At 42.0% G+C, this 23,846-nt stretch overlaps 1 protein-coding gene across 1 annotated transcript; it reads left to right on the plus strand.

The window, feature by feature from the left end:
- Window positions 1-17,605: 17,605 nt before the first annotated feature.
- On the plus strand, window positions 17,606-23,528 carry OLAH (oleoyl-ACP hydrolase). The gene is made up of 6 exons (XM_009947238.2): window positions 17,606-17,735; window positions 19,391-19,529; window positions 20,840-20,939; window positions 21,952-22,127; window positions 23,027-23,112; window positions 23,395-23,528. Exons 1-6 carry the CDS (start codon window positions 17,606-17,608, stop codon window positions 23,526-23,528), a joined length of 765 nt encoding a protein of 254 aa, XP_009945540.1.
- Window positions 23,529-23,846: the final 318 nt, after the last annotated feature.

Here is a 23,846-nt window from a genome sequence, read left to right on the forward strand (position 1 = left end):
AAATAAACCCAAATCTTAAAAAACAAAACAAAACAAAAACAAAAAACAAACCAAAAAAACCCACAAAAAACTTTCCCCTCACTTCTCCCTTTTTCTTGGCCTTAACTTTATTCCCAAATTCTCTCCCTCCTCCCCACCAGCAGCAAAGGGGGACAGGAAGTGGAGGTTGTGGTCAGTTCATCCCATGTTGTCTCTGCTGCTCCTTCCTCTGCAGGGGGAGGATTCCTCACACTTCTCCCCTGCTCCAGCGTGGTGTCCCTCCCACAGGAGACAGTCCTCCATGAACTTCTCCAGCATGAGTCCTTCCCACGGGCTGCAGTTCTTCACCAACTACTCCAGCATGGGTCCCTTCCATGGGCTGCAGTCCTTCAGGAACAGAGTGCTCCAGCATGGGTTCCCCATGGGGTCACAAGTCCTGTCAGCAAACCTGCTCCAGCATGGGCTCCTCTCTCCACGGGGTCACAGCCTCCTTCAGGCATCCACCTGCAAGGGAATCGCTGCTCTGGCTCCTGGAGCACCTCCTCCCCCACCTTCTTCACTGACCTGGGTGTCTGCAGAGTTGTTTCTCTCACACACTCTCACTCCTCTCTCCAGCTGCAATTACTCCTGCATAGTAACTTTTTTCCCTTTCTCTCACATGTTATCCCAGAGACGCTACCACCATCGCTGATGGGCTCAGCCTTGGCTAGCAGCAGGCCTGTCTCAGAGCTGGCCGTGATTGTGGCAGGGGACTCCGTGATTGTGACCGGAGTGTGTGGTGTACAAGGAGAGGCTGAGAGAAATGGTTTTTTCTTAAGAGGAGAGTGCTGAATGGGTATTTTATTAATGTCTTCGCCTAGCTAATGGAAGGGTAGGAAGAGGACGAACAGAGCCAGACTCTTCTTGGTTGTACTCAGCAAAAAGACAAAAGACTTGCAGATACAAGGCACAACAAGGGATTGGATGGAAAGAAAAATATCCTCACTGTGAACACAGTTGAACAAGGTTACCTAGGGAGGTTGTGGAGTCTCCATCGTTGGAGATACTCGAAACTTAATGAGGCAGGGCTTGGACTATATGATCTCTAGAGTTCCCTTTCAACCTAAATTATTCTGTGATTTATCTGATTGCTCTTTTAATCTTTTATACACCTCTTTATAGAACTAACATTTTATTTTCAGCTTATTCTAAATGTGAAGAGAATAAAAGAATATGAACCCCCCCAGGCAATATTTTCTTAAAACAAATTCAGAAGGTTTTTTTTTTTCTCACACAGCCATTTCTTTGCCAATAATTCAACAAAGAAATGTTCTTTTTGACTGTGAACATTCTAAAGTACTTTTTGTCTGCCATTAATTCACCAGATCATGTATCTAACTTAAAACCTATAGGTAATAAAATAAAAGCTTGTTTCTCTTGAAAACTTACAATCCAGAAAAATCTTGTTTGTGCAGAGGAATTCTTATGTATCCTTTCTTCATTGTAGTAGGGTCTAAGTCAGATCTTAGGTATAAGTACAATAGATGGAAGTAGTGGAAAAATAAAGACAATTTAGAAATTATCTACTTCTTTTTTAGAATGGCTGTCTTGTTAAAAAGAAAGAAAAAAAAAAAAGACCAAAAAAAGACATTTCCCTAACGAGATATGCTTAGATGTCAAATAAATCCAGACTCAGCTGAATGTATGCCAAATAAGATTATGTATTCATGTAATAATTATTTCTTGTGTGTGGCTTATATATTTTTTTTTTCTGAATGAAAATTAGATCAGCCAAATGTGTCTTTCAAACCAGTAAGACAGACTCGGCAGGTTTTTTGTTTCAGCAAGAGTTGTAAAATACTTCCTGAGGGCAAGTTACTCCATTAGGTTAGCACAGATGTGTCTTTTACATCCCAGCCTTGGGACTGTATATGTAATCCCAGCATGCATCCAGCTGGTTTAAGTCAGTCAAAGCTTGTAAAAAGGTTGCGAAAGGACCCTTTCCTTATCAACAGGAGGATGGTGAGAATGTACAGGGTCAGCTGACTGATGTAGATGAAGACTAACCTACAGGATAAGTATTAGTTTTCAGCTTGATAAAGAATGTGATCTTACTATATAAAATGTGTGCTTACAACCCAGAAAACCAACGGCATCCTGGGCTGCATTACAAGCAGCATGGCCAGGAGGTCGAGGGAGGGGACTCTGCCCCTCTGCTTTGGTGAGACCCCACCTGCAGTGCTGTGTCCAGCTCTGGGGCCCCCAGCATAAGACAGATGTGGACCTGCTCAAGTGGGTCCAGAGGAGGCCACGAAGATGCTCAGGGGGCTAGAGCATCTCCCCTCTGAGGACAGGCTGAGAGAGTTGGGGTTGTTCAGCCTGGAGAAGAGAAGGCTCCAGGGAGACCTTAGAGCGACCTTCCAGTGCGTAAAGGGGGCCCATAAGAAAGGGGGGGGCAAGATTTTTAGCAGGGCCTGTTGCAATAGCACAAGAGGTAATGGTTTTAAACTAAAAAAGGGCAGAGTTAGACTAGATATAAGGAAGAAATTTTTTATGACAAGGGTGGTGAAACACTGGCACAAGCTGACCAGAGAGGTGGTAGAAGCCACATCCCTGGAAACATTCAAGGCCAGGTTGGACGGGGCTGTGAGCACCCTGATCTGGCTAAAGGTGTCCCTGCTCATTGCAGGATGACCTTTAAAGTTCCCTTCCAGCCCGAACTATTCTATGATCCTATGATTCTATATAGCTATGTGGGTGCTAGTGGTGACAAAAAGATTGGGGTAGAAGCTGAGAAGGGCAGGATTATCTCTGTCATCAGCAGCAAGATCAAACAAACCTGATGACAAATCTGCATCTCAGTTACACCTTTGTCTTTAGTTACTCTCTGAACTGTTAATCTGCTCCCCATGCTTGCCTTCTCCACAGATTTTGCAGAAAATTAGATTTGATTCGTGACCGTGATTGCAGCAATAGCTGCCTTACTACTTCTACTAGCTTTGGACTTCATAAGCATCCTATCCACTGTGATTGCCAAATGGAAGTCCCTCTGCACACTGTGTGCTGAGCCTCGATGTCCTCTCCAGTTCCTTTTTCTGTAGATTATCCTCTATTCAGCAAAAGAAAGTTGTATCAGACTCCCCAGCTGAGTAGGAGGAAACACAGACTTCCTTGCCTTTATTCATACATAGGCATTAACATTTTGATGAGAACTTTGCAGCAAAGACAACATGGATTTTGAATACTATTGTCATCAAATACTACTGTAGGTCATTCTGTGACTGGCCCCATTACTGATTTTTTCAGGAATCTTGTATTTGTTTCCATACCTTCTTAGCATAGTTCTACTTGTGTGAATGACCTGTGTTGGTCACAGTTTGAGGCGTGCTTTAGCAAATCGTTGAGCAGAGAGTCTGTATGAACAATTTGTGGACCTACCAGTACCTCAGCAAACAATCCCTCTATTTTTGCCTTTTTAAGGAGTGAGTATCTACCCATTGTTCTAAGAAAGTATCAAGTATGGGCCAAAAATTACATGAAGTATTAGACTGTGCTTTATGGCCATCTTGTTATATCCATCCATCAGCTAATTCATACCTACAGCATGGACTGCTCATTAACTTATGTAAATACATGTTACCAAATTCTCCTTTGGTCCCATGGGTTTGCTTTAGGAGAGTGAGAGCTGGAAGGCAAGTGGGAAGATGAGGCCAATTTGTGATGCTGGGAAAGCTGTAGGTGGTGCCACGGAGCAACAACTGCTAACAGGCAACTGGTAATGATGGAAACACCTGAACGAACTCCACCCTTTTACAAAGAGAAAGGTATCAGATACCAAAGAAAAATATCCACAGGTGTTAGCACAAGGCCCCTCAACATATTTGGTCTCATGTGATCTAGTCATAGGTGAAAACCAACTCAATTTCCTCCTGATTACAGCCTCTCAAGGAAAAGCCTTTGTGTTAAGGATCCTGGTGCTAAACTACATCCACAATGAATTATTTTGCCAGTACATTGGCAAGAATTTTCCTGGCATTTCTCTCTGTTCTGCAAAATGACTGTTCTGGAGAAGAAACCACTTTGTTCCTTCTTTCTTCATATACCTATCAAAATGTTAGTGCTCTGACCTGACTGTCCAATATATAATAATACTTACACAAGCGTGCTCACCTAGCTGTTTGCAGAATTGATTGTGCCTTGCTTGGTCAGTGACCTAGTAGAGGTGAGACACTTTCTGCTTCTCAGCAACATCAGGTACTAAAGGTTCATGCATCTTCATTAACATCATTGACTATAAACCAAAAATATTTTCTCTGCAAATATTCTATACGCTTATACATACACATGTTACCTAATATGCTAGAGATTTAAACTCTAGAGATTTAAACTGGTGAAGTAAAGCAGCATCTACAGTTACAGGTTCTTCTCCTTTTCTGCTTTTCTTGGATTCCTGCTGTTTGCACACATAAGCACCTGCACTTCTCTGGTTCCACATATCACTTCACTGCTATTGTGGTGGGCTCTTGTCACTAGTCTGCCATTCCTTCCTCAAGCTCTCCTTTCCCATTCTCAGCCTTGAGGTCTGTCACCCTGGGCCTGCTGTTGTCCATACAATGTTCCTAGCTTACTGAGAAAAGTTTCTTCATGCTTTTCAGTAGCTATTTCTATCTTTTCTGTGATTCACTCTCTGGCAATTTTTTACTTGGCTGACATCAAGTATTCATGATCCCTGAAAGATTAAACAGCAGAGCTGTTTATGCAGGGTTTTTTCAGCAATTTCTGATCAATATAATGTTTCAACTGTTGTACAGAAAGCACTCACTTTTCAGCCAACAGTGCTAAGAGTTTTTCCCTAGAAGGTCTAGCAATTGTCCATAGGGTACTTATATGTGATGGTGGCATAAAATATTCTGAAATACCTGCTTAATCACTTGGGAAACACTGTCATCAAATCCCATGGTATGGGTTTATTCAGAAAAGTGATTGCTTCCAGCAGGTATGCATGTTTTTGTATCCAGGCCAATCATTACAGTTATTCAGTGTATCACTTACTAATTTTTGGTTCATCAAGGGTGGGTGCAAGGGAGCTCAATCTATCCTCGTGAGATTTGTTCCTATTCCTCAGAACTAGTGTGAGCTAATAAAGATGGATTATTTTTTTTAGGATGAATATTCATATTCAAGCTCATACTCATTTCAGCTTCTGCATCTGAGTCTCTGGATCATCTGTTTCTCTGAGGCATCTCACTGAATCGTATATGTTGTATCTACATTGCCAAATACTTTCACAAAGTAAGGACACATTAGTATACTGAAGCAGCATGTTCTGAGACTGCTTACACCTCCAGTATATCTGAGTGAGATTTTTTGTTGGTTTTTTTTTGACTAGTCTAGGCTGGCTTCCCCCTCTATACCTGTAGTTCAAAGTTGTGCACAAGAAAGCCGTCTCACAAATCTTTCTTTCCTTGACTGCAGGTCAAGCATTGCACTGCCTTACATATTTTTGTGCCATCTCACACTGCCCACTGCAAGGTTCTGTAATGGAGGGAACAGTAGACAATCTTGCAGCTGCAACTGGAGCAGCTATTCTGGAAGGGTCTCCCTCTGCTTCCATGAAGAGATGCCCCCTTTCCTGATCCAGCTGTTTTAGGAGGAAAAAAGCATTCGGAATGATTTTCATGGAGTCCTTGCTACTTAATCTCCTCTTCCCATGTGGAACCAATAGTTATGGACACAGGACTTGAGCTTGAACTGGTGGGATGATATCACCCATAGGATGCTGGAAGGCCAGTAACAAATGCAGAAAGAACTTTCAGACTGAAAGAGACAAAGATGAGGCTCTCCATTATGAGTAGGCATGGGGATTTCACTATCATCACACAAAAATACTTGTGTTTAAAAGAATGGACATAGCCCTGTGGAGTCTTGCACCTACTGCTTGTCACTGGGTAATCAATTTGGAATGGACAACTCCACTGAAGCAAAGTGGTGACTGAGGTCTCCAAGACGATCTTTCTTTGAATAGCTCAGACTGGAGTTACTGGCAGAATCTTCCAGGCCCTTGCTCTCTATGAGATTCTGAGCTGTTCCAAGGCTTTAATGGCATCTGAATTCCAAACCAGTGCCCAGCTCAGGACAAATACAGCTATCATAAACTGCAAGGACTGTGAGCCCTTTATATGGAGATCTTGATGGACAAAGAGGTAGAATTTTGAACAACTTGGTAGACTTCAGTGTATGGTCATGAAAGATACCTGCATCTACTACAAGCTTCAGAAAGAGGAAAGTGTTATTTTTCTTTCTGTACAGGGACAAGCTAATTCATGGCATTTGGGTAGGGTAGCTCTCTGCATGGTGGGCTATACTGAATACTTTCTGTACCACTGGATTATGAGGCCAAACCTTGACAGTGATAAACCCCCATGCCTATTTTAACCATGTCCTTATTTCTTGTAGGGTGGAAGTGGAGTGTGCATATTGTCATCCACTTCAAGATCTGGATTGCTGTGGGACAAGTGTAAGTGCCAGTGTTCTCCGTACTATGTGTGCCTTCTATGCAAAGGTAAGAAAGGAGCAGATTCCCGTTATCATTTATACTTCTCCACCTGAGCAGTGTCTCTCTGCATCCTACTAGGTTTCCTAAGGTTTGCAGGTTTTATTCTTGTCAGTCCTGATGCTACTTCATCCACCATTACTTTTGGGCAAGCAAAACTCTCTCTTCCCTAACTTGTTATGTCCTTTCACTTTTCCTGCATATCTTTTGGTTCTGACTGGTGTTTCCAAAGCCCACCACTTACTGTCCAAGAGCTGAGAGCAGCACTGGTGGGAGATGGCAGGACCTTCTGCAGAAGTTGCTGCTTCTCCAGAGTAGCAGTTCTGCAAAGTACTTGTTCTCCAAACAGTTGTCAGTTTGGCATCAAGAATTGCTGACAGATACATCCTCAGCATCTGTGGAGGAAAGAAAAAACAAGCCTTGTCTGGTTTTGTACATCTGAATGTACAATGCACTGTTCTGTTGATTATGATGATCATCCTACTTTTTTTCCAGGATGTAGTTTTGTGCATGGCAGTGGAAGTACTGGGATAAACCCATTCTTCCCCTCATTTCTGTGGCAGATTGAGTAGGTCAAGCTCTGCACGACACACAAGTTACCATGCAATTAGCACCGCTGTTCACTCTCAGTGGCTGACTGAGTGTCGGCAGCTATGTGACAGAAATGAGGAGGGAGAAGGGAAAAGTGTTTTGTTTAAATAATAAATAATTATTGACAATAAATAATGACTGACGGGAGAAAAATTAAACTGCTAACAGAAGATACAATCCAATGTATTTCACAACTGTCAATATTAAAAGGCGACCTTTATTAAACCACATACACAACTTAGTTCTTCAAATCTTCTGTGTAGTAATGGGTTTGCGTAGCAAGGTTTTGGTAGTGGGGGGGTTACAGGGGTGGCTTCTGTGAGAAGCTGCTAGAAGTTTTCCCTGTGTCCCATACAGCCCATGCCAGCTGGATTTAAGACGGACCCACCGCTGGCCAAGGCTGAGTCAATCAGCGATGGTGGTTGTGCCTCGTGGTAACGTATGTAAGAGAGGAAAAAATAGTTATTGGGCAGCAGTAATTGCAGCGAGACAGCGGAGTGACAATATGTGAGAGAAACATTCTGCAGACACCAAGGTCAGTGAGGAAGGAGGGTGTCCTGGTTTGGGCTAAACCAGAACTAATTCTGTTTTAGTGCTTTAACTTTTCAGTTAACAGAACTCTCCTCTAACTAACGGCACTTTCTGAAACAGCAGCAGGTTTTTCCAGACAGTGACTGCTTCTAGCAGTGATAAGGCCTGATATTTATAGTTCGTACCAAGGAATGGGATGCAGAGAGGCCTTTGCTTATACTTGTTCTTTTAGCGACCAAGGTCACTGCTAAATCTTGTACTCCATGTTGGGGTGCCGGGAGTGAAAAGGGTCGCAAGCGCATAAAAGGTCGCACCTGCAGGAAGGAGCGAACCGGACAGGTGACCCAAACCTGACCCACAGAGTATTCCATCACATATATGTCGTATTCAGTATAAAGCTGAGAGATCACGAGGGTCTTTCTCTCTTCTTCGATGGCCGACATCAGGGGAGGACTCTGTCTGTTCTTCTGTCGTCGATCCTGATCTGTGCATTCTTGAATCCAGTGCCTGAATCCACCTCCTGCATCCCATTCCTGCCTGCTGCCGAGTCCAGCCTGGGACTGCCTCAGTGCCAGCCCTGCAGTGTCGGTGGTGACGTATCGTCATCAGGGTGGGGGGAGTTGGGTTTGGTATTGGTTTTTTATCTATTTGTATATGTTTCATTATTTTCTTATTATTATATTTTCTTTTATTGTTACTGTTTCATTAAATCTGTTTTAGTTTTCTTTTCCAAACCATAAAGTCTCTCTCCCTTGTTCTCTCTCCCTTTCCCTTTTGGGAGGGGAGAGGGGTTAATAGAGAGAGTCTGTCATTTGTTAGTGGCCAGCCCCACCCTAACCCTTGACAGAGGGGGAGGACGTGCTCCAGGCACGGGAGCAGCAATTCCCATGTGGCCTGTGGTGAAGACCATGGTAAAGCAGGCTGTGCCCCTGCAGCCCATGGGCGGTGGAGCAGATATCTGGCTACAACCCGTGGTGGACCTCACATTGGAGTAGATGGATGCCTAAAGGAAGTTGTGACCCTGTCGGAAGCCTGCACCAGAGCAGGCTCCTGGCAGGGCCTGTGGCCCGTGGAGAGAGAGAAGCCCACGCTGGAGCAGGTTTGCTGCTAGTGACCCCATGGGGGACCCACACTGGAGCAGTCGGTTCCTGAAGGACTGCACCCCACGGAGGAGACACATACTGGAGCAGTTCATGAAGAACTCCAGCCCATGGGAAGGACTCGCGCTGGAGAAGTCAGCAAGGACTGTCTCCCATGAGAAGGGACCCCATATTGGAGCAGGGGAAGTGTGTGAGGAGCCCTCCCCCTGAGGAGGAAGGAGCGACAGAAAACAACAGTGTGATGAACTGACCACAACCCCCATTCCCTGTCCCCCTGTGCCACTGGGGGGGAGGAGGGAGAGAAATCGGCAACAAAGTTAAGCCCGGGAAAGAAGGGAGGGGTGGGAGGAAGGTGCTTTAAGATTTGGTTTTACTTCTCATTACTCCTCTCTCAGTTAATTGGTAATAAATTACATTTTCCCAAGTCAAGTCTGATTTGCCTGTGACAGCAAATGAGTGATCTCCCTGTGCTTATCTTGACCCCGCAAGCCTGTTTTTCTATTTTTTTCTCTCCCCTGTCCAGTTGAGGAGGGGAGAGCGATAGAGCGGCTTTGGTGGGCACCTGGCATCCAGCCAGGGTCAAACCACCACACATGTGCAACTGAGAAACACATGCTTCTTTGTTGCTTTACTTCAGGGATCTGTATGTACTTGTTTTACTGCTCAGAATGAGTAATGTTAAATTACTATTAGTGAACAGCAACTGCCCCAGCAATGCTTCTGTTCTTAAACAAGAATTACATTGGTGGGTTTTCAGTATTAATAACTATTGGATAAAAAAATTACTCTTGCCCTATTTCTTAACCATTTCTGAAAGAATCATACTTACTAGTCATCCTGTAAGTGTTTCCCCCACTTTTAATCTTACAAACTGCTAGAAGTGACAGTTTACCTCATGCATTTCAGCTGCCATGATCTGCAGAGTGCACACTGCTTATATAGCATAGCAAATGTTGTCATTTACCATCAATAGACAATAAGTTTGAGGTTTTAGAGAATGAGGACATTTCTGGACTTACCATTAGGTCCACTTGTATTAGTATTGTGGTCCAAAAGAGACCGAAATTTGCCATAAAGCAGCAGCTAAGAAATCTTTAAGGATGAGGAACTTCTCAGAAGTATCCGAGAGTCTGAGCAGAAGATGGATCTGTGGAGCCACACTGCCATCTGTGACACATGGGAGCCAACTCAGCATGGCCACTAGGGAGGCAGGTCCTGGATCTGCATTGTACCAGGAGGAAGGCAGCATCACAAGGGATAAGGAGGGGTAGAAGTTTACAGCATGGAATGGTAAGAGAAACCCCTCCTTACACTCTAAGATACCCTTACAGAACAGGTACAAGGCCCTGCGTATGACAGATGAAGCACATAATGAGATAGAGGAGGAACCTGCACAAGCAGCTTTGCCAAGGTCAGAGACCAACCCCTTGCAACAAAACCTGCATTAAAAGCAGTGCTGAGAAGAAACAAGGGCGAGTTACAGTTCTTGGCGATTCCCTCTTGTGAGGAACAGAAGCACCCATTTGCAGACCAGACCCTCTTTTCAGGGAATTTTGCTGCCTCCCTGGGGCCCAAATTAGGGACATTATCACAAGACTGAAGAACGTAGTACAACCTTCAGACTACTATCTATTCCTGCTCTTTCATGTGGGTACAAATGCTGTGGCAACAAAAAGTCTGAGGTCAAAAAGATCAAAAGATACTTCAGAGCCCTGGGAAGAATGCTAAAAAAATTGGGAGCACAGGTCGTGTTTTCATCCATCCTCCCAGTAATGGGCAAAGACTGGAAGAAACAGGTGAGGTCAGGATATCGATACCTGGCTCCAGGACTGGTGCCTCCACCAAAACTTTGAGTTTTTAAACCATGGAAGAGCCTTCAAGAGGCAAGGTATGCTGGGGCCTGAGAGGATCCCCCTGTCCCAATGGGGAAACGCATCTTTGGGCATAAGCTGTCAAGACTGATCGAGAGAGCTTTAAACAGGAATCGATGGGGGAAGGGGATACCAACAGGATTGCAGCAGGTATGCCAAGGGTTGACGTGGCATTGCCTGAGAGTTGCAATTCTAGTGGGAACATTTGCACTGCTCCTGGGAGCACAGAGCGTATCTGGAATGGTTGTACACCAGTGCACGCATTATGAGAAACAAACAGGATGAACTGGAATCATTGCTCAACTCCCAGAGCTACAATCATTGGTATTAGTGCGATTTAGTGGAATGAGACCCCCAGTTGGAGTGCTAGAATAGAGGGCTACAGGCTGTTCAGGAGGGATAGGCAGGGCAGGCGAGGTGGAGATGTTGCACTATACATAAGGTAGGGGTTTGATTGCACAAAGTGGTTGAGAGCCTCTGGGTGAGGATTAGGGGGATGGAAAACAAAGGAGATGTTGCAGTGGGTGTCTACTACCCATCGCCCATTACAGTGTAAACACCGACGAGTTATTCTATAGGCAATTAGGAGACATTTCAGGATCAGCAGCCCTTGTCCTTATGGGAGATTTCAACTTCCCAGACATCAACTGGGAATATCATACTGCTGTGACAAGCAGGTCTTGCAAATTCTTGAAGTTTGTAGGAGAGAACTTCTTGTCACAGGTGCTCAGTAAGCCAACTAGGAAAGATGCCCCCCTAGACTTGCTATTTGTGAATAGAGAAGGACTCATGAGGGATGTGATGGTAGGTGGCTGTCTTGGCCACAGTGATCATGAAATGGTTGAGTTTAAAATTTTCAGTGTAATGACAAAAAAGGACAGCAGAGTTGCTACTGTGGACTTCAGGAGAGCAAACTTTAAGCTATTCAGGGAACTATTTAGCAGAGTACCCTGGGAATCTTCTTTTGAGGGCTTAGGAGTCCACAAGTGCTGGTCAGTATTTAAGAACCACCTTTTGGGAGCACAGGAGCAGGCAATTCCGCTGTGTCATTAAGTCAAGCAAACAGGGCAGAAGACCAGCTTGGCTGAACAGGGAACTCCTTGCAGAGCTCAAGAGGAAAAGAAACTGTATGATCTCTGGAAGCAAGGTCAGGCTCTGCAGGAAGAGTACAGAGCTGTGGTTTGTATATGCAGGGAGAAGACACAAAAGGCCAAAGCTCAATTAGAGTTGAAACTGGCCAATGTTGTTTCAGATAACAAGGGCTTTTTTAAAGTACATTAATAGCAATAGGAAGTCTAAAGAAAACATTGAACCAATACTTGTTGAAGATGGTCATCTAATAGGGATGAAGAAAAAGCAGAGGTGTTTGATGCTTTTTTTGCCTCAGCCTTTAATAATATGGATAGACCTTGGGCTGACCAATCTCCTGAGTCGGAGGACCACGAGTGTGAGAACAGAGACTTTCCATTTGTGGACACTGAAACTGTCAGGGACCAGCTGTATCAGCTGAATGTTCACAAGTCCATGGGGCTTGATGGGATTCATCTCAGAGTACTGAAGGAGCTAGCAGATATTATGGCAAGATCCCTCTTGAGCATCTACCAAAGGTCTTGGGAGTCTGGGGAGGTCCCAGAGAAGCTAGCCAATGTTATTTTCAGCTACGAAAAAAGGGCATGTACCCAGACAAGTACAGCTCTATTAGTCCAACCTCTGTTCCTAGAAAAATTATGGAGAAGATTATATTGCGTACTATTGAAAGGCATTTAAAGAATAATGCAATCAGGCGGCACAGTCAACATGGGTTCACAAAGGGAAAGTCCTGTTTAACTAATTTGATCTCCTGCCATGATAAGGTCATCCGCCCAGTGGATGAAGGGAAGGTGGTGGATATAGTTTTTCTGGAGTTTAGTAAGGCTTTTGACGCTGTCCTTCCCAGCATCCTTCTGGACAATTGTCCAACTGGGTTGGAGGAGTGGGTTCACGGTGCACTGGGTGAAGAACTGGCTGAAGGGCAGAGATCAAAGTGTTGTAGTGAATGAGGCTATATCTAGCTGGAGACCGGTCACCAGCAGTATTCCTCAGGGCTCAATTCTAGGGCCAGTTCTGTTCAATGATCTGGATGCAGGAGTGGAATGCACCATTAGCAAGTTTGCTCATGATACCAAACCAGGATGTGCTGTTGACTCTTTTGAGGGACAAGGGGCATTGCAGAGGGATCTAGATAGATGGATCTAGACAGATTGGAGCATTGAGCTATGAATAATGGGATGAAATTTAACAAGTCAAAAAGAGAGATTCTGCGCCTAGGATGGAGTAATGCCAGGCACAAGTATAAATTGGGAGAGGCGTGGCTGGAGATCAGCCCTGCAGAAAGGGATCTGTGAATGCTGGTCAACAGCAGCTCAATAGGAGCCAGCAGCGTGCCCCAGCAGCCAAGAGGGCAAACCCCATCCTGGGGGGCACCAAACACAACATGACCAGCTGGAGAAGAGAGGGCATTGTCCTGCTGTATTCAGCAGTGGTGAAGCCTCACCTCAAGTGCTGTCTGCAGTTCTGGACCCCACCGTTTAAGAAGGATGTGAAGGTCCTTGAACGTGTCTAGAGGAGGGCAACAAAGCTGGGGTGGAAGGAGATTCCTCTGAGGAGCGGCTAAGGACTTTGGGCTTGTCTTTTTTGGAGAAAAGGAGGATGAGAGGAGACCTCATTGCTTTCTGCAGGTTCCCGAGATGGGGATGTGGCAAGGGAGGTGCTGATCTCCCTGATATGCAGTGACAGGACACATGGGAATGGTTCAAAGCTGTGCTAGGGAGGTTTAGACTGGACATGAGGAAGCATTTCTTTAACGAGAGGGTGTTCAAGCACTGGAACAGGCTTCCTAGAGAGGAGGTCGATGCCCCAAGCCTGTCAGTGTTTGAGAGGACAATGCTGCTAATAACGTGCTTTAACTATTTGGTCAGCCCTGAAGTGGTCAGTCAGGTGATCATTTTAAGTCCCTTCCAACTGAAATAATCTAGTGTGTTCTATTCTGTACTAGTACTGAGTTGACAAAGTTGGTTCTGTAAAGCCCTCTTTTAGCTTCAGCCCTGGAAATGCAAACATAATTTTGGTTGAGAGTGGCATCTCCTGGAACTATGTCATTTGTTAGAATATTAATTTTTCATATGAAAACAAATAAATCTCTAGTCCTTTGATACCAAGAAAAAATTTAGATGGCAAACAGAAACAACCAACACATACAATTTATAATTTCATTATTTTTAAGGAACTATCATGCTATTTGATTAACGCTATACTTGCAAAATCTTATTCTTAACCAATTTCATTTTCAGTCTTAGTTAGGAAATAATTGTTTCCAGTAGTATTTTATTACTTTTAGGAACATTATTAGTGGGCCTGACGTTTATAACAGCTGGCTTTCATAACATTAACATTGGATGTCAGACTTTACAGTTGGCACAATTTGAGGTAGGAATAAATAAAGCATATTAGGTGCTTTATTATAAATTCTACCTTATAATCCAACACCTCTAATAGTACTGGAGAAGCAGTAGTGGAGATAACAGCACAGGTCAGGACTAGCCAATATAAGCTGCTCTAAATAGTGTGCTTTCCAAACATAGGTGTGCCTCATCTTACTTCATAATAATTTCAACATTAAAGTACTGTGAAAGAAGCCTTAGCAACAGCTTCCACTTTGCCATTTGGAACTGGCAGCTGCAGGGCCCAGGACCAGCCCTCACTGTGGAACGCACACCTTCCCACGGAAACTGCTGCAGTCAGAAGGGTTGATGTAGGCTTCCCCAGGAAAGCAGAAATCAGAAGTGAGTAGGAGACCGCAGACCTTGTTTGGGAAAGGAGCAGTGCTTACTGACTGGCTACGTCAACAGGCAGGCTTTTCTCTTAACACCACAGATTTTTCAGTTTCCTAGAAATGGTGAAGAGAAATGCAGAACGAAGAATAATGTGAAAATCACAAAGTAGTCCAGCTTATGGTCTCAAGTTAAGCATCAGAACCCATTTTGACACAGGTTCCTTAGTTTTGGTCACTGCTTTTGAATATTTTTACTTTACTTTACTGTTCCTGATACTTTACTGTTACTGTTTACTTTAACTTTACTGTTTGTGATATTTTCGGTTAAGTAACACTAAAAAGAAAAAGGAAAAAAAAGCCAATCTTCCTAGTACTACAATGCAGTTAAAACATACTGGTGGTTTTAGGTTGCTGATAGCATCTGGTCACCAGGAGCATAACATGATAGCTAATATAAAATCATCACATGTAACCACAGCTCTTCATGCGCTGCTATGTCTTCCAGCTTATAGAAATGGCAACTAGCCTACTAACCAAATACAGTGTTTTATTCAAATCAGGTGATGGTCTTCTGCATGAACATTTCCAGACCCGTGCAAAACCACCCAGCAGAGGTGTGAGCGCTGTACTTTGGAATATAGTTCTTACAAAAGGCTGGCTTTTCTCAGTTCGTTTATGCAGGCGTCTTCTTCAGGGAGGTTGTGGGCCTCTGCATATTAAAACTGCTACAACTTCTGCACTGTCACGGGCATGTTAACCTCATGCTTTTTAAATCCCTGGGATTGATGTGGCACGCCTTCCTTAAATTGCTGCCAAATGCCATGTGTGCCCTCTAACACATGATGCTTCTGTCTCCCTTTTGGGGTGCTGTGCACCTCAGTCCCTGCCTTTTTTCCAGGGTGTGGGCTCCTCCCCTTAAGCCTAGAAAAGACTAAAAAGCAGGTAGCTGTGCCACCTGGATGCACATCCCCTCCTCTTCTGCAAGGCTGGCTTCGCTCCACTATCTGCTGATACATACGAACTCTGACTCCTGCTTTTTGCTGGGTGGTGCCGACAAGTGGATCCACCCTTGGGCTGCCATTTCCTGGCACTGGTGGTCTCCCCGACTATTCAGGTATTTGCATCTAAAGTAAGCTGGATGGTGATGGAATAAATCTGTATGTGTAGAAAGAGTTATTGATTCTCAGTGACTGGTAATTTATCTTTAAATAGTTTAAGGACTTTGAACAGATGTGCTTCTTTATCATGCTTGAAATTTTTGTATAACCTTTGGAATCAGTTTGAGAAAAGAGTTTTCTTATTTGACTGTCGACTTAAACCATTATCTTCAGAAATGTTTGCGGTTTTGTGTCTTTTTGTGGAAGAAGTGACTGTGTAAAAGGGACTAATAGTACTGAAGCTAAATGAATCCACCAGAGAAATTATGTCTTCTGCAGCACTGGTTCCCCTATCCTTCAGCTATTTTTAAGCTCAAATTGTCTGCCCAGTGATTTTTGATACAAGTCTTTTTGGCTTGCTTTTCTTATAGTTTCTTTGAAGTGATTCTCAACAAATGTTTGACAAACTTTCCAGTTTAAACATATGTGAAAGTCAAGAAATTGCCACAGCAATATTTGGGCAGATTTTCTTCTGTCTTGCTTGTGTTACATAGTTTTAAAATAGGTACAAATTGCTGCCTGTTCTGATCTGATGGCATTTCTGAAATATCTTGTGGAGGTAGAAAAGACTGCATGTAGGCATATAGGCGCATTTTATGATGAAACAGCCCTTGCATATACTGAGCAAGCAATAATAGCCATAATGATTTGCAGCATTTTGGAAATGGAATTTTGCTGCTCGTTATCCCCTAATTACTACTTTTTCAGTCTTTTTAACAAGAACATGTGAGTTTATTCTAATGGTTGCAGAAACATTTTTTTTTAAATTCTGTATCACTGTTGCTTCTAATTAATTTATCTTTACCACATATTTCTGTTGCACATGGTGTTCCCAGGTCCCTCTGACAGAACACAGACTGACAGGCTATCAGTAGTAGGATGTCACCTCAGCGCTTATGTCTGCAAATCTAATCAGCAAGAATAAAGGACAAGAAACATGGGAAAGAAGAATAAAATGTTTGAGAACTGATTTTTTCTGCAGATAGTAAAGACAGTGTCTGATGCTAGAGACAATGCAGTTGGCCTCTTCAATGCTATTTTTCTTTCTCAGCAAGAAGGAAGGAGTAGTTATAAATCTTGCTTCAGCTGTTACTTGTGTCAGTCAGTAAATAAAAATATTAAAGCTGTTGTGATAAAGCTGCATGTGGCTCTGATTACTCCACCATCTCAAAAAAGAACATAACAAAATTAGAAAAACTCCAGAGATGGAGAGAAGTGATGGTCATGAGTGTGGAAGCACTGCTGTATGAGGGATATGTAAGCAAGCTAGGCCTTTTCATTCAGGAAAAAGAGCTGAGGGCAGAGACAATATGACAGAAGATCTCAGAAATGCTTAATGGCAAATCCTGAGAGGAGAACCATTCACTTTGTTTACCTGCTCTATAGCCATCAAATGAAGTTGCAGGAGTTGGATTAAAACCAAAAAAGGAGAGCATTCTTTATGCAACAGATAGTAGATCTGTGCAACTCATTGCAAGAGGATGTCGTAGGTGCCAACTGTTCATAGGAATTTAAGGGGAGACTGGATAAAAACATGACAGAGAAATTCATAGATGTTTCCTATATATAAAGAAACTGCAGCCAGCTGTTTCTTCGACATCCATTTTACCACTGTAGTAGAGAGAATATTGAACTAGGTGGCCCTATATCTAAAGTCCCTAGGGCTTTAGATGGACCTTATATTTTTGTGTATGTTCTAAAAGCCTGTGTTTTTAAGTGGTCATCCTGAAATCCTATATCAATTTATTTTGCTGCTTATCACTTTGTGGTCAGTGACTTAAATAGGAGAAAATATTAGCCAAGGGTGTTGCCCAGTACTATTCCATCACCACTTAATAAAAGCAGAACTGGTTTCCACTGTTGCATAAAGATTGCCTGTTATCTAACAGATTGTTGTTGTAGCACAAGCAGTTCTGATGTCAGAAAATACTGCAGCCCATTGTTTCAAGTGAGACTTAATTCACTCTAATCTTCCTATACCTGAAGAATCTTGTTCTAGAATGATGTGTTGTTTCATTGTGATTTTTTTAGACATGGAGAAGGTGATTGCTTGTCCATACAAAAGGCCAAATGCTCTTTGTAGGCTGATTTGCTTTCCATGGGCTGGAGGTGGAACTTCTTACCTTGCTCAATGGGGCAGACTCTTCAACAGCGCAATTGAAGGTTAGTCATTTGTGCAGCTAAAGCAGAAGTTAAGCAAATCTGAAATACATGGTAGCCACATTTTTTTTAATGGAATATAATGTTCTTGAGAGCACCACAATCTTTTTCCAATGGGTCTTATCCAGAAAGGAATTCCATTAGGAAGTAGCATTTCCATTAGGGTGCTGAGTTTACTAGTTTTCTGTACCACCTTGGATCAAATTATATTTGACAAGGTGCAAATGTTATATCCTCAGAGCTAAATTTCACGAGACTGTAGTATGCTTGACTGCTTCAGAAACTATTGGTACACTTCAGAAACAGCAATACACTGGCATATTGATAATATGTTAAAAACAAAGGGATCAGCAAGGTTAAGAGTGAAGATGGAAGAACTACTTTTAACGTTGAGAGACTGCAGAGACTGAATTTCCCTTATCCAGAGTGTTTGCATCATTTTGCACTCCTTGGATTAAAACTGAAGCTTAAACTATGGATTTATAACAGAGAAATATCATTTAGTTACAGTGCGAAGTAATTCTCATTGCTGTAAGGCTATATCAGCACTGAAAAGAACAATTGCTGCACTATTTGAAGAGGAACCAAGGCTGTTTTCCAGACCTTCCACAAAAGAAATAAGATGATTTAGCTTTTATAGAGCATTGCCATTGCAATTTTACCAGTCCTCCATATGCTTGTATGCTTTCTGTAAACAGTTGCACGTCACGTCAAATTTTCCTTGAAATTTTTTTTTAAAAAGGAAAAAAAAGCTTCTGCCCACTGAAACTACTTCCAACAAAGTTACTATGGAGATAGCCTAGGAGCAACTGCAGACACAGACGAAGACGTGGATAAATAAAATCCACAAAATCAGGGTACAGCACAATCTTTCAGAGATGTTTTGAGCGGAAAGGATTGCACAGAAGATGCAAACATTTCTGTACTGCTGTCTATGCTATTAGGTAGTGGTTTGTTCTACCTCTTCTAAAATACTTTGCATCTAATCCATCACTTCCATAAGAGTTTGGCAGCATGCGTGATGTCAAGGAGATTTTAGAAAAATCAACATTTTTTTTCTTATCTATTTCTTCCTTACTTTCTCTAAAAAGTAAGTGGAAAATCCCCAGTTCTGAAAGGACTATAATAAAAGCAAGTAATATGTCCTTCCATATAAATATAAATTGCCATCAATTCATACTGTGATTCCACATTTTACTACGTGCAGTGCTGAAGAGCCTGCAATGAAGAAAAGAGGCACTGTACGATTTGAAGAGTTTAACTTTCTAATGCTGCCCTTGAAAGGATATATTTTACACAACTCTCAAACTTATTATTATTGAAATTAATGAATGTGTGGTTGTTATTAATACTAATAGTAATAACGTTGCTTTGAAACTTCAGCTGAGACCAGGACCTTGTGGATTTCTGACCCAAGGCATTTATCAGTTTGATCAGCTGGAGAGGCAACATTTGTGAGTAAAGGAGGGGATGGAAACCTAATCTCTCACAGGATTAAAAGACAGTAGTAGCAACAGCAAATACACTGTACCAACTGTAAGAAGGATTAATTTAAATATTCTGCAGAATAGATTAAAAAACTTAATTAAAATTATCCTACTGTTTCCATTTGAAATAACTATAATTCTTTTCCCTCCCTTCCTCCGCCTCTTCTGCAGTGTCCTCTGTAAGGCTTCCTGGAAGAGAATCTCGTCTTAAGGAGCCTTTTGCGAAAGACATGACAAGTGTAGTTAATGAAATTACAAGCGTTTTGTTAAAAGAATTCCAAGAAAAACCATTCGCATTTTTTGGTCACAGGTAAAAGTATATACATTTCTAGATACACTGGTGAAGGAGCTTTATCTTTGAACTCCTGGAGTAGAGCTACTTGCCTTTATTTGAAAAAACTTTAGGAAAATACATTTCTGCAAAGGTCTTTTGTCAAGTCATCCTAAAACATAGAACCATAGAACAGTTTCGGTTGGAAGAGACCTTCAAGATCATCGAGTCCAACCTTTGTCCTAGCTCTATCAACACCCACTAAACCATGTCCCTAAGCACAACATCTACCTGTCTCTTAAACACCTCCAGGGATGGTGACTCCACCACCTCCCTGGGCAGTCTGTTCCAACGCCTGACAACCCTCTCAGTAAAAAAATTCTTCCTAATATCCAGCCTGAACCTTGCCTGGTGCAGCTTGAGGACATTTTCCCTTGTTCTATCGCTTGTTACTAGGGAGAAGAGACCGACCCCCTCCTCCTTTCAGGTAGTTGTAGAGAGTGATAAGGTCTCCCCTCAGCCTTCTCTTCTCCAGGCTAAACAGCCCCAGAACCCTCAGCCGTTCCTCATACGGGACATGCTCCAAATCCTTTACTAGCTTGGTAGCTCTCCTCTGTACCCTCTCCAGCACCTCAGTGTCCTTCTTGCAGTGAGGGGCCTAAAACTGGACACAGTACTCGAGGTGCGGCCTCACCAGTGCCGACTACAGGAGCACAATCACCTCCCTACTCCTGCTGGCCACGCTATTGCTGATACGGGCCAGGATGCTGTGGGCCTTCTTGGCCACCTGGGCACATTGCCAGATCATGTTCAGCTGGCTGTGGATCAGCACCCTGAGGTCCCTCTCTGCCTAGCAGCTCTCCAGCCACTCCTCCCCAAGCCTGTTGATCTCAAAGACTCCGGTTATTTATTTATTCCTTCAGGTACAATGTCTCCTAAAAATGGCAGTGTTGTGTGGGGGTTTTTTTACACTGATAATTTATAGTTGTGTTTACTGTTAATATTGGTGTCAGTCCTTGCTCTGTATGAATGCAGGGGGTGAACCACTCATAAAACACATAGATTTTGAAGATCACTTAGTCCCAAGTATTCAAAATGACTGTTCTTGCTGCAAATTAAGGAGATTACTAAAAGAAAGAGAGATTAAAAATGGTCTGATTTCTAAAACTAGGCTGTATAGGAATACGCTTCATGTCAATTAGCTACTATCACTATAATTTGCATGTCATATATGGTTTCAGTAACTGTTTAAGGTGGCCAGTTAGAACTGAAATTCAAATTATGTTTAATTTTTCCAATTTTTACATATGTTTTTGCTTACTTTGCTTTAATTTCTCTCTTCATCATAGTTTTGGATCCTATATTAGTTTTGCCGTTGCGCTACACTTGAAAGAGAAGTATGGACTAGAGCCAATCCACCTTTTTGTATCAGGGGCACATGCCCCAAATGTAAGTTACAGAATCATTAATTGTACGAAACAAAATCATGTATTAGCTGCCAAGAGTAAAAATACCATTTTTTCCAGTATGGTATGCGGAGTGGCTTTATTACAAAACAAGCATTGCTTCTGAATGCATGCAGAGAAGTGTTCTTAGAGGAAATTAATCCTGAGGCAGATGGAGAATTTCCCATTACAGAATATTCACTGCTGCCAACCTTAGCCGAGGGAGAACAGTCTCCTTAAGCTAATGCTACCTTTTCTGAATGCTGCTTTATTTACTATGCCCTTTGGCTTAATACTAAAGAGTAATCAAACCAAAATATGAAACGCCACTTGCTACTCTGTAACTTGTGAAATAACTCTCTTAACCTAGTCTTTCCTAAACCTCCTGCACCAGCCCTGGGTACATGTGGCCTTTTCTTTCTTTCCCTCCTCATTCTTTGTTGGCTTTTCAATCTGTCCTCAGTTCCTTCTGAGGTTCTGGTGGTTCTGCTACTCTTTCTCAAGAAAACAATGACAAAGTGGCTTTTCCCCAGTCCTCCTGTCCTCAGTCAGAATTTGCTAATTCCATTCTTCTCTTTCTGGGGCTTCTTAGCAATCCTGAGCATGAGCTAGTGCTTCATGGAAGCAATTATTATTCCTGCAAATTTCCATAATTAGTTGGTCTCTCCAGTCCTACATTAGTCAGAATTTTGTCCACTGCTAGGCTTTTCTTTCTCTTAAATAGATTATTTTATTAGTTGTATTTCAATATTGAGAGTCAAATTTAACAAAATTAAATTCATAGGTATTTGTCTGTGGAAGTTTCAGACCTTGAGGGTACTTGGCTCACTCATAATCTGTATTTTCAGCCTACTAACCCTTTCCAAGAAGTATTCTCTGTGGATGTTAAACTAATCAGCCATTGTATTTTGGAGACAGAGGATCACTTTACTTTTTTACTAAAACAGTTCTTAATTAAAATACTATTTAAAGTATATTATATACAACACTTGATCTGTTTTGTCTGGTCCTGACAGTCTGAAGCATTTCTTCCCATCAAAAGCATACCCATATGCAATGCAGAAGATGAAGACATTCTTAAATACACACAAATTTTAGGAGGAACTCCTTCTGAGCTTCTGCAAGATGAAGACATTAAGAAACGTCTGATACTTACTTTCAAAGAAGACCTTAGAGTTCTTCAGACATTTTCGTAAGTTTTACAATTTTGTATCAGACTTACATTTGTATTCGACAGTTTTACCTCTGTCTGAAAATTTCAGGTTTTCTTTTTTCTTTCTCTGTAATTTGTTTTCATTTTTGTTATAAAAAGAATATGAGACAGTAAACATAGTTTTCTCCTTCGTGTGCTTTTCCATTTATACTCTAGTATTTAAGCCCTAGATGAGAACACTGCTTACTGTCGCAACTACTACTGTTATTACAGCAGTGAACATGTCATGGTAGAACTACAGTTCTACTTAGGATCCAAAGGTAGTAGTCACTGAAAGGAATATTCTCGCATATTTTCTTGTTTTCTGAGGCTAATAAGCTCACCTAATCTTGTGTCAGGATCACTGCATTCAGCCTCCCAACCCAAGGCCCCCTAGCCTAACCAGAAGCAAAGAATCCCTGTGCTGTTGAGAGCAACCAGCTGCTTCTGTCCTAATTGCTGTTCCCCGCTGGGAGTGACACCACAGCTCACACAGCTGAGTGGTTAAGGTTTCTTACCCTGGCAAAGATGAGGACACTCTTGGTGGGGGCCCCATTTTGGCCATAGCAACCTGATGCTGTTAAGGCCCTGAAACATTAGAACATGAATATAAGCAGACACAGAATCGTTTACTGTCAGTGAGAATTTTTATTGCAGGCTGAAGCTCTTTTTTTTCCCTAACTATTGGGCCATTCTTTCTTTAAAATTTTAGACCTAACTGCAGTAGGGCAAGAAGCTAAGAATCTTAGAGTAATTCCTTCTCCTGATGTTCTGCACAAACTAATTCCCAAAGTTTGTTACACTTTAGAGGAGAGCGAAAAAAGTATTTTGCATGTGGAAGCAAACCTCAAATACAGATATCTTATGGAAAGGTTTATTACTACTTTTTATGTTCACAGTTTTGAGAAGGCAGAAAGGAATATCCCCTTCTCTTGTGATATTACCGTCTTTAATGGGTCTGAAGATAAACCATATGATTTAGAAGGTACTTTGCTTAAATGGTTTTCCTTATGTACTTATGCATGTACTTTTGTACTTCACTTTTGTACTCATGCGTTTTCCTGTTGTATCACAACAGTTAATGAAGAGTATTCTAGAGTCCTTTATCTCCTTCTTAAATGAAACAAATCAACAGAGCAGTCTCAATGTATGAATCAAAACAGTTAATATGGGATTTAAAATAATTATGAAATAGTAACTTTGAAATAGTTATGTAAAATGACCACAATAGTTGTCATTTCTCTGACACTTTAAATATCTTTTTCAGCCTGTCATGATCTAACAAGTGGAGATGTTTCCTTTTACAAGCTTCCTGGAGGTCATTTTTATCTGCTGGAACCCTCTAATGAAATTTTCTTGACAAAACACATAACAAGATGTATAGAAAATGCTGGTCTATAAGTATTTCCCTCTGTTTTAATGGTAGAAGGTGTAAGGTCAGTCCACAGCACTTCATAATAAGTCATTATTTCTGTACAATTACATGCAGTTATGCCTAAGAGTTGTTCTGGTCCTCCTCTGTAATCCTTTAAAAGAGGGAGTTTTTCTGATTGTTTGAAAATAAACATTGGCTTTCGGTCTTAAAAATAAAAAAGTTTTCATCTTTTCCCTCTTCTCATCTTGCATGTCCACAAACCCTTCACTTTATTCCATAGCCTTGTTTGCAAAACATGGCAGCTGTGTGTTAGTTTACTTTTAGAGCTTCTCTGTTTGTGTGCT

This window comes from Leptosomus discolor, chromosome 6, assembly GCF_034619465.1.
Source record: "Leptosomus discolor isolate bLepDis1 chromosome 6, bLepDis1.hap2, whole genome shotgun sequence".
Classification (NCBI taxonomy): Eukaryota; Metazoa; Chordata; class Aves; order Leptosomiformes; family Leptosomidae; genus Leptosomus; species Leptosomus discolor.

Bases quoted from the DNA above. Each gene is read 5' to 3' on its own strand.
- OLAH (XM_009947238.2), top strand. From the start codon at position 17,606: ATGGAGAAGGTGATTGCTTGTCCATACAAAAGGCCAAATGCTCTTTGT. The intron at 19,530-20,839 runs GTAAAAGTATAT...TCTTCATCATAG, and splicing joins TTCGCATTTTTTGGTCACAG to TTTTGGATCCTATATTAGTT. The intron at 23,113-23,394 runs GTACTTTGCTTA...TATCTTTTTCAG, and splicing joins TAAACCATATGATTTAGAAG to CCTGTCATGATCTAACAAGT.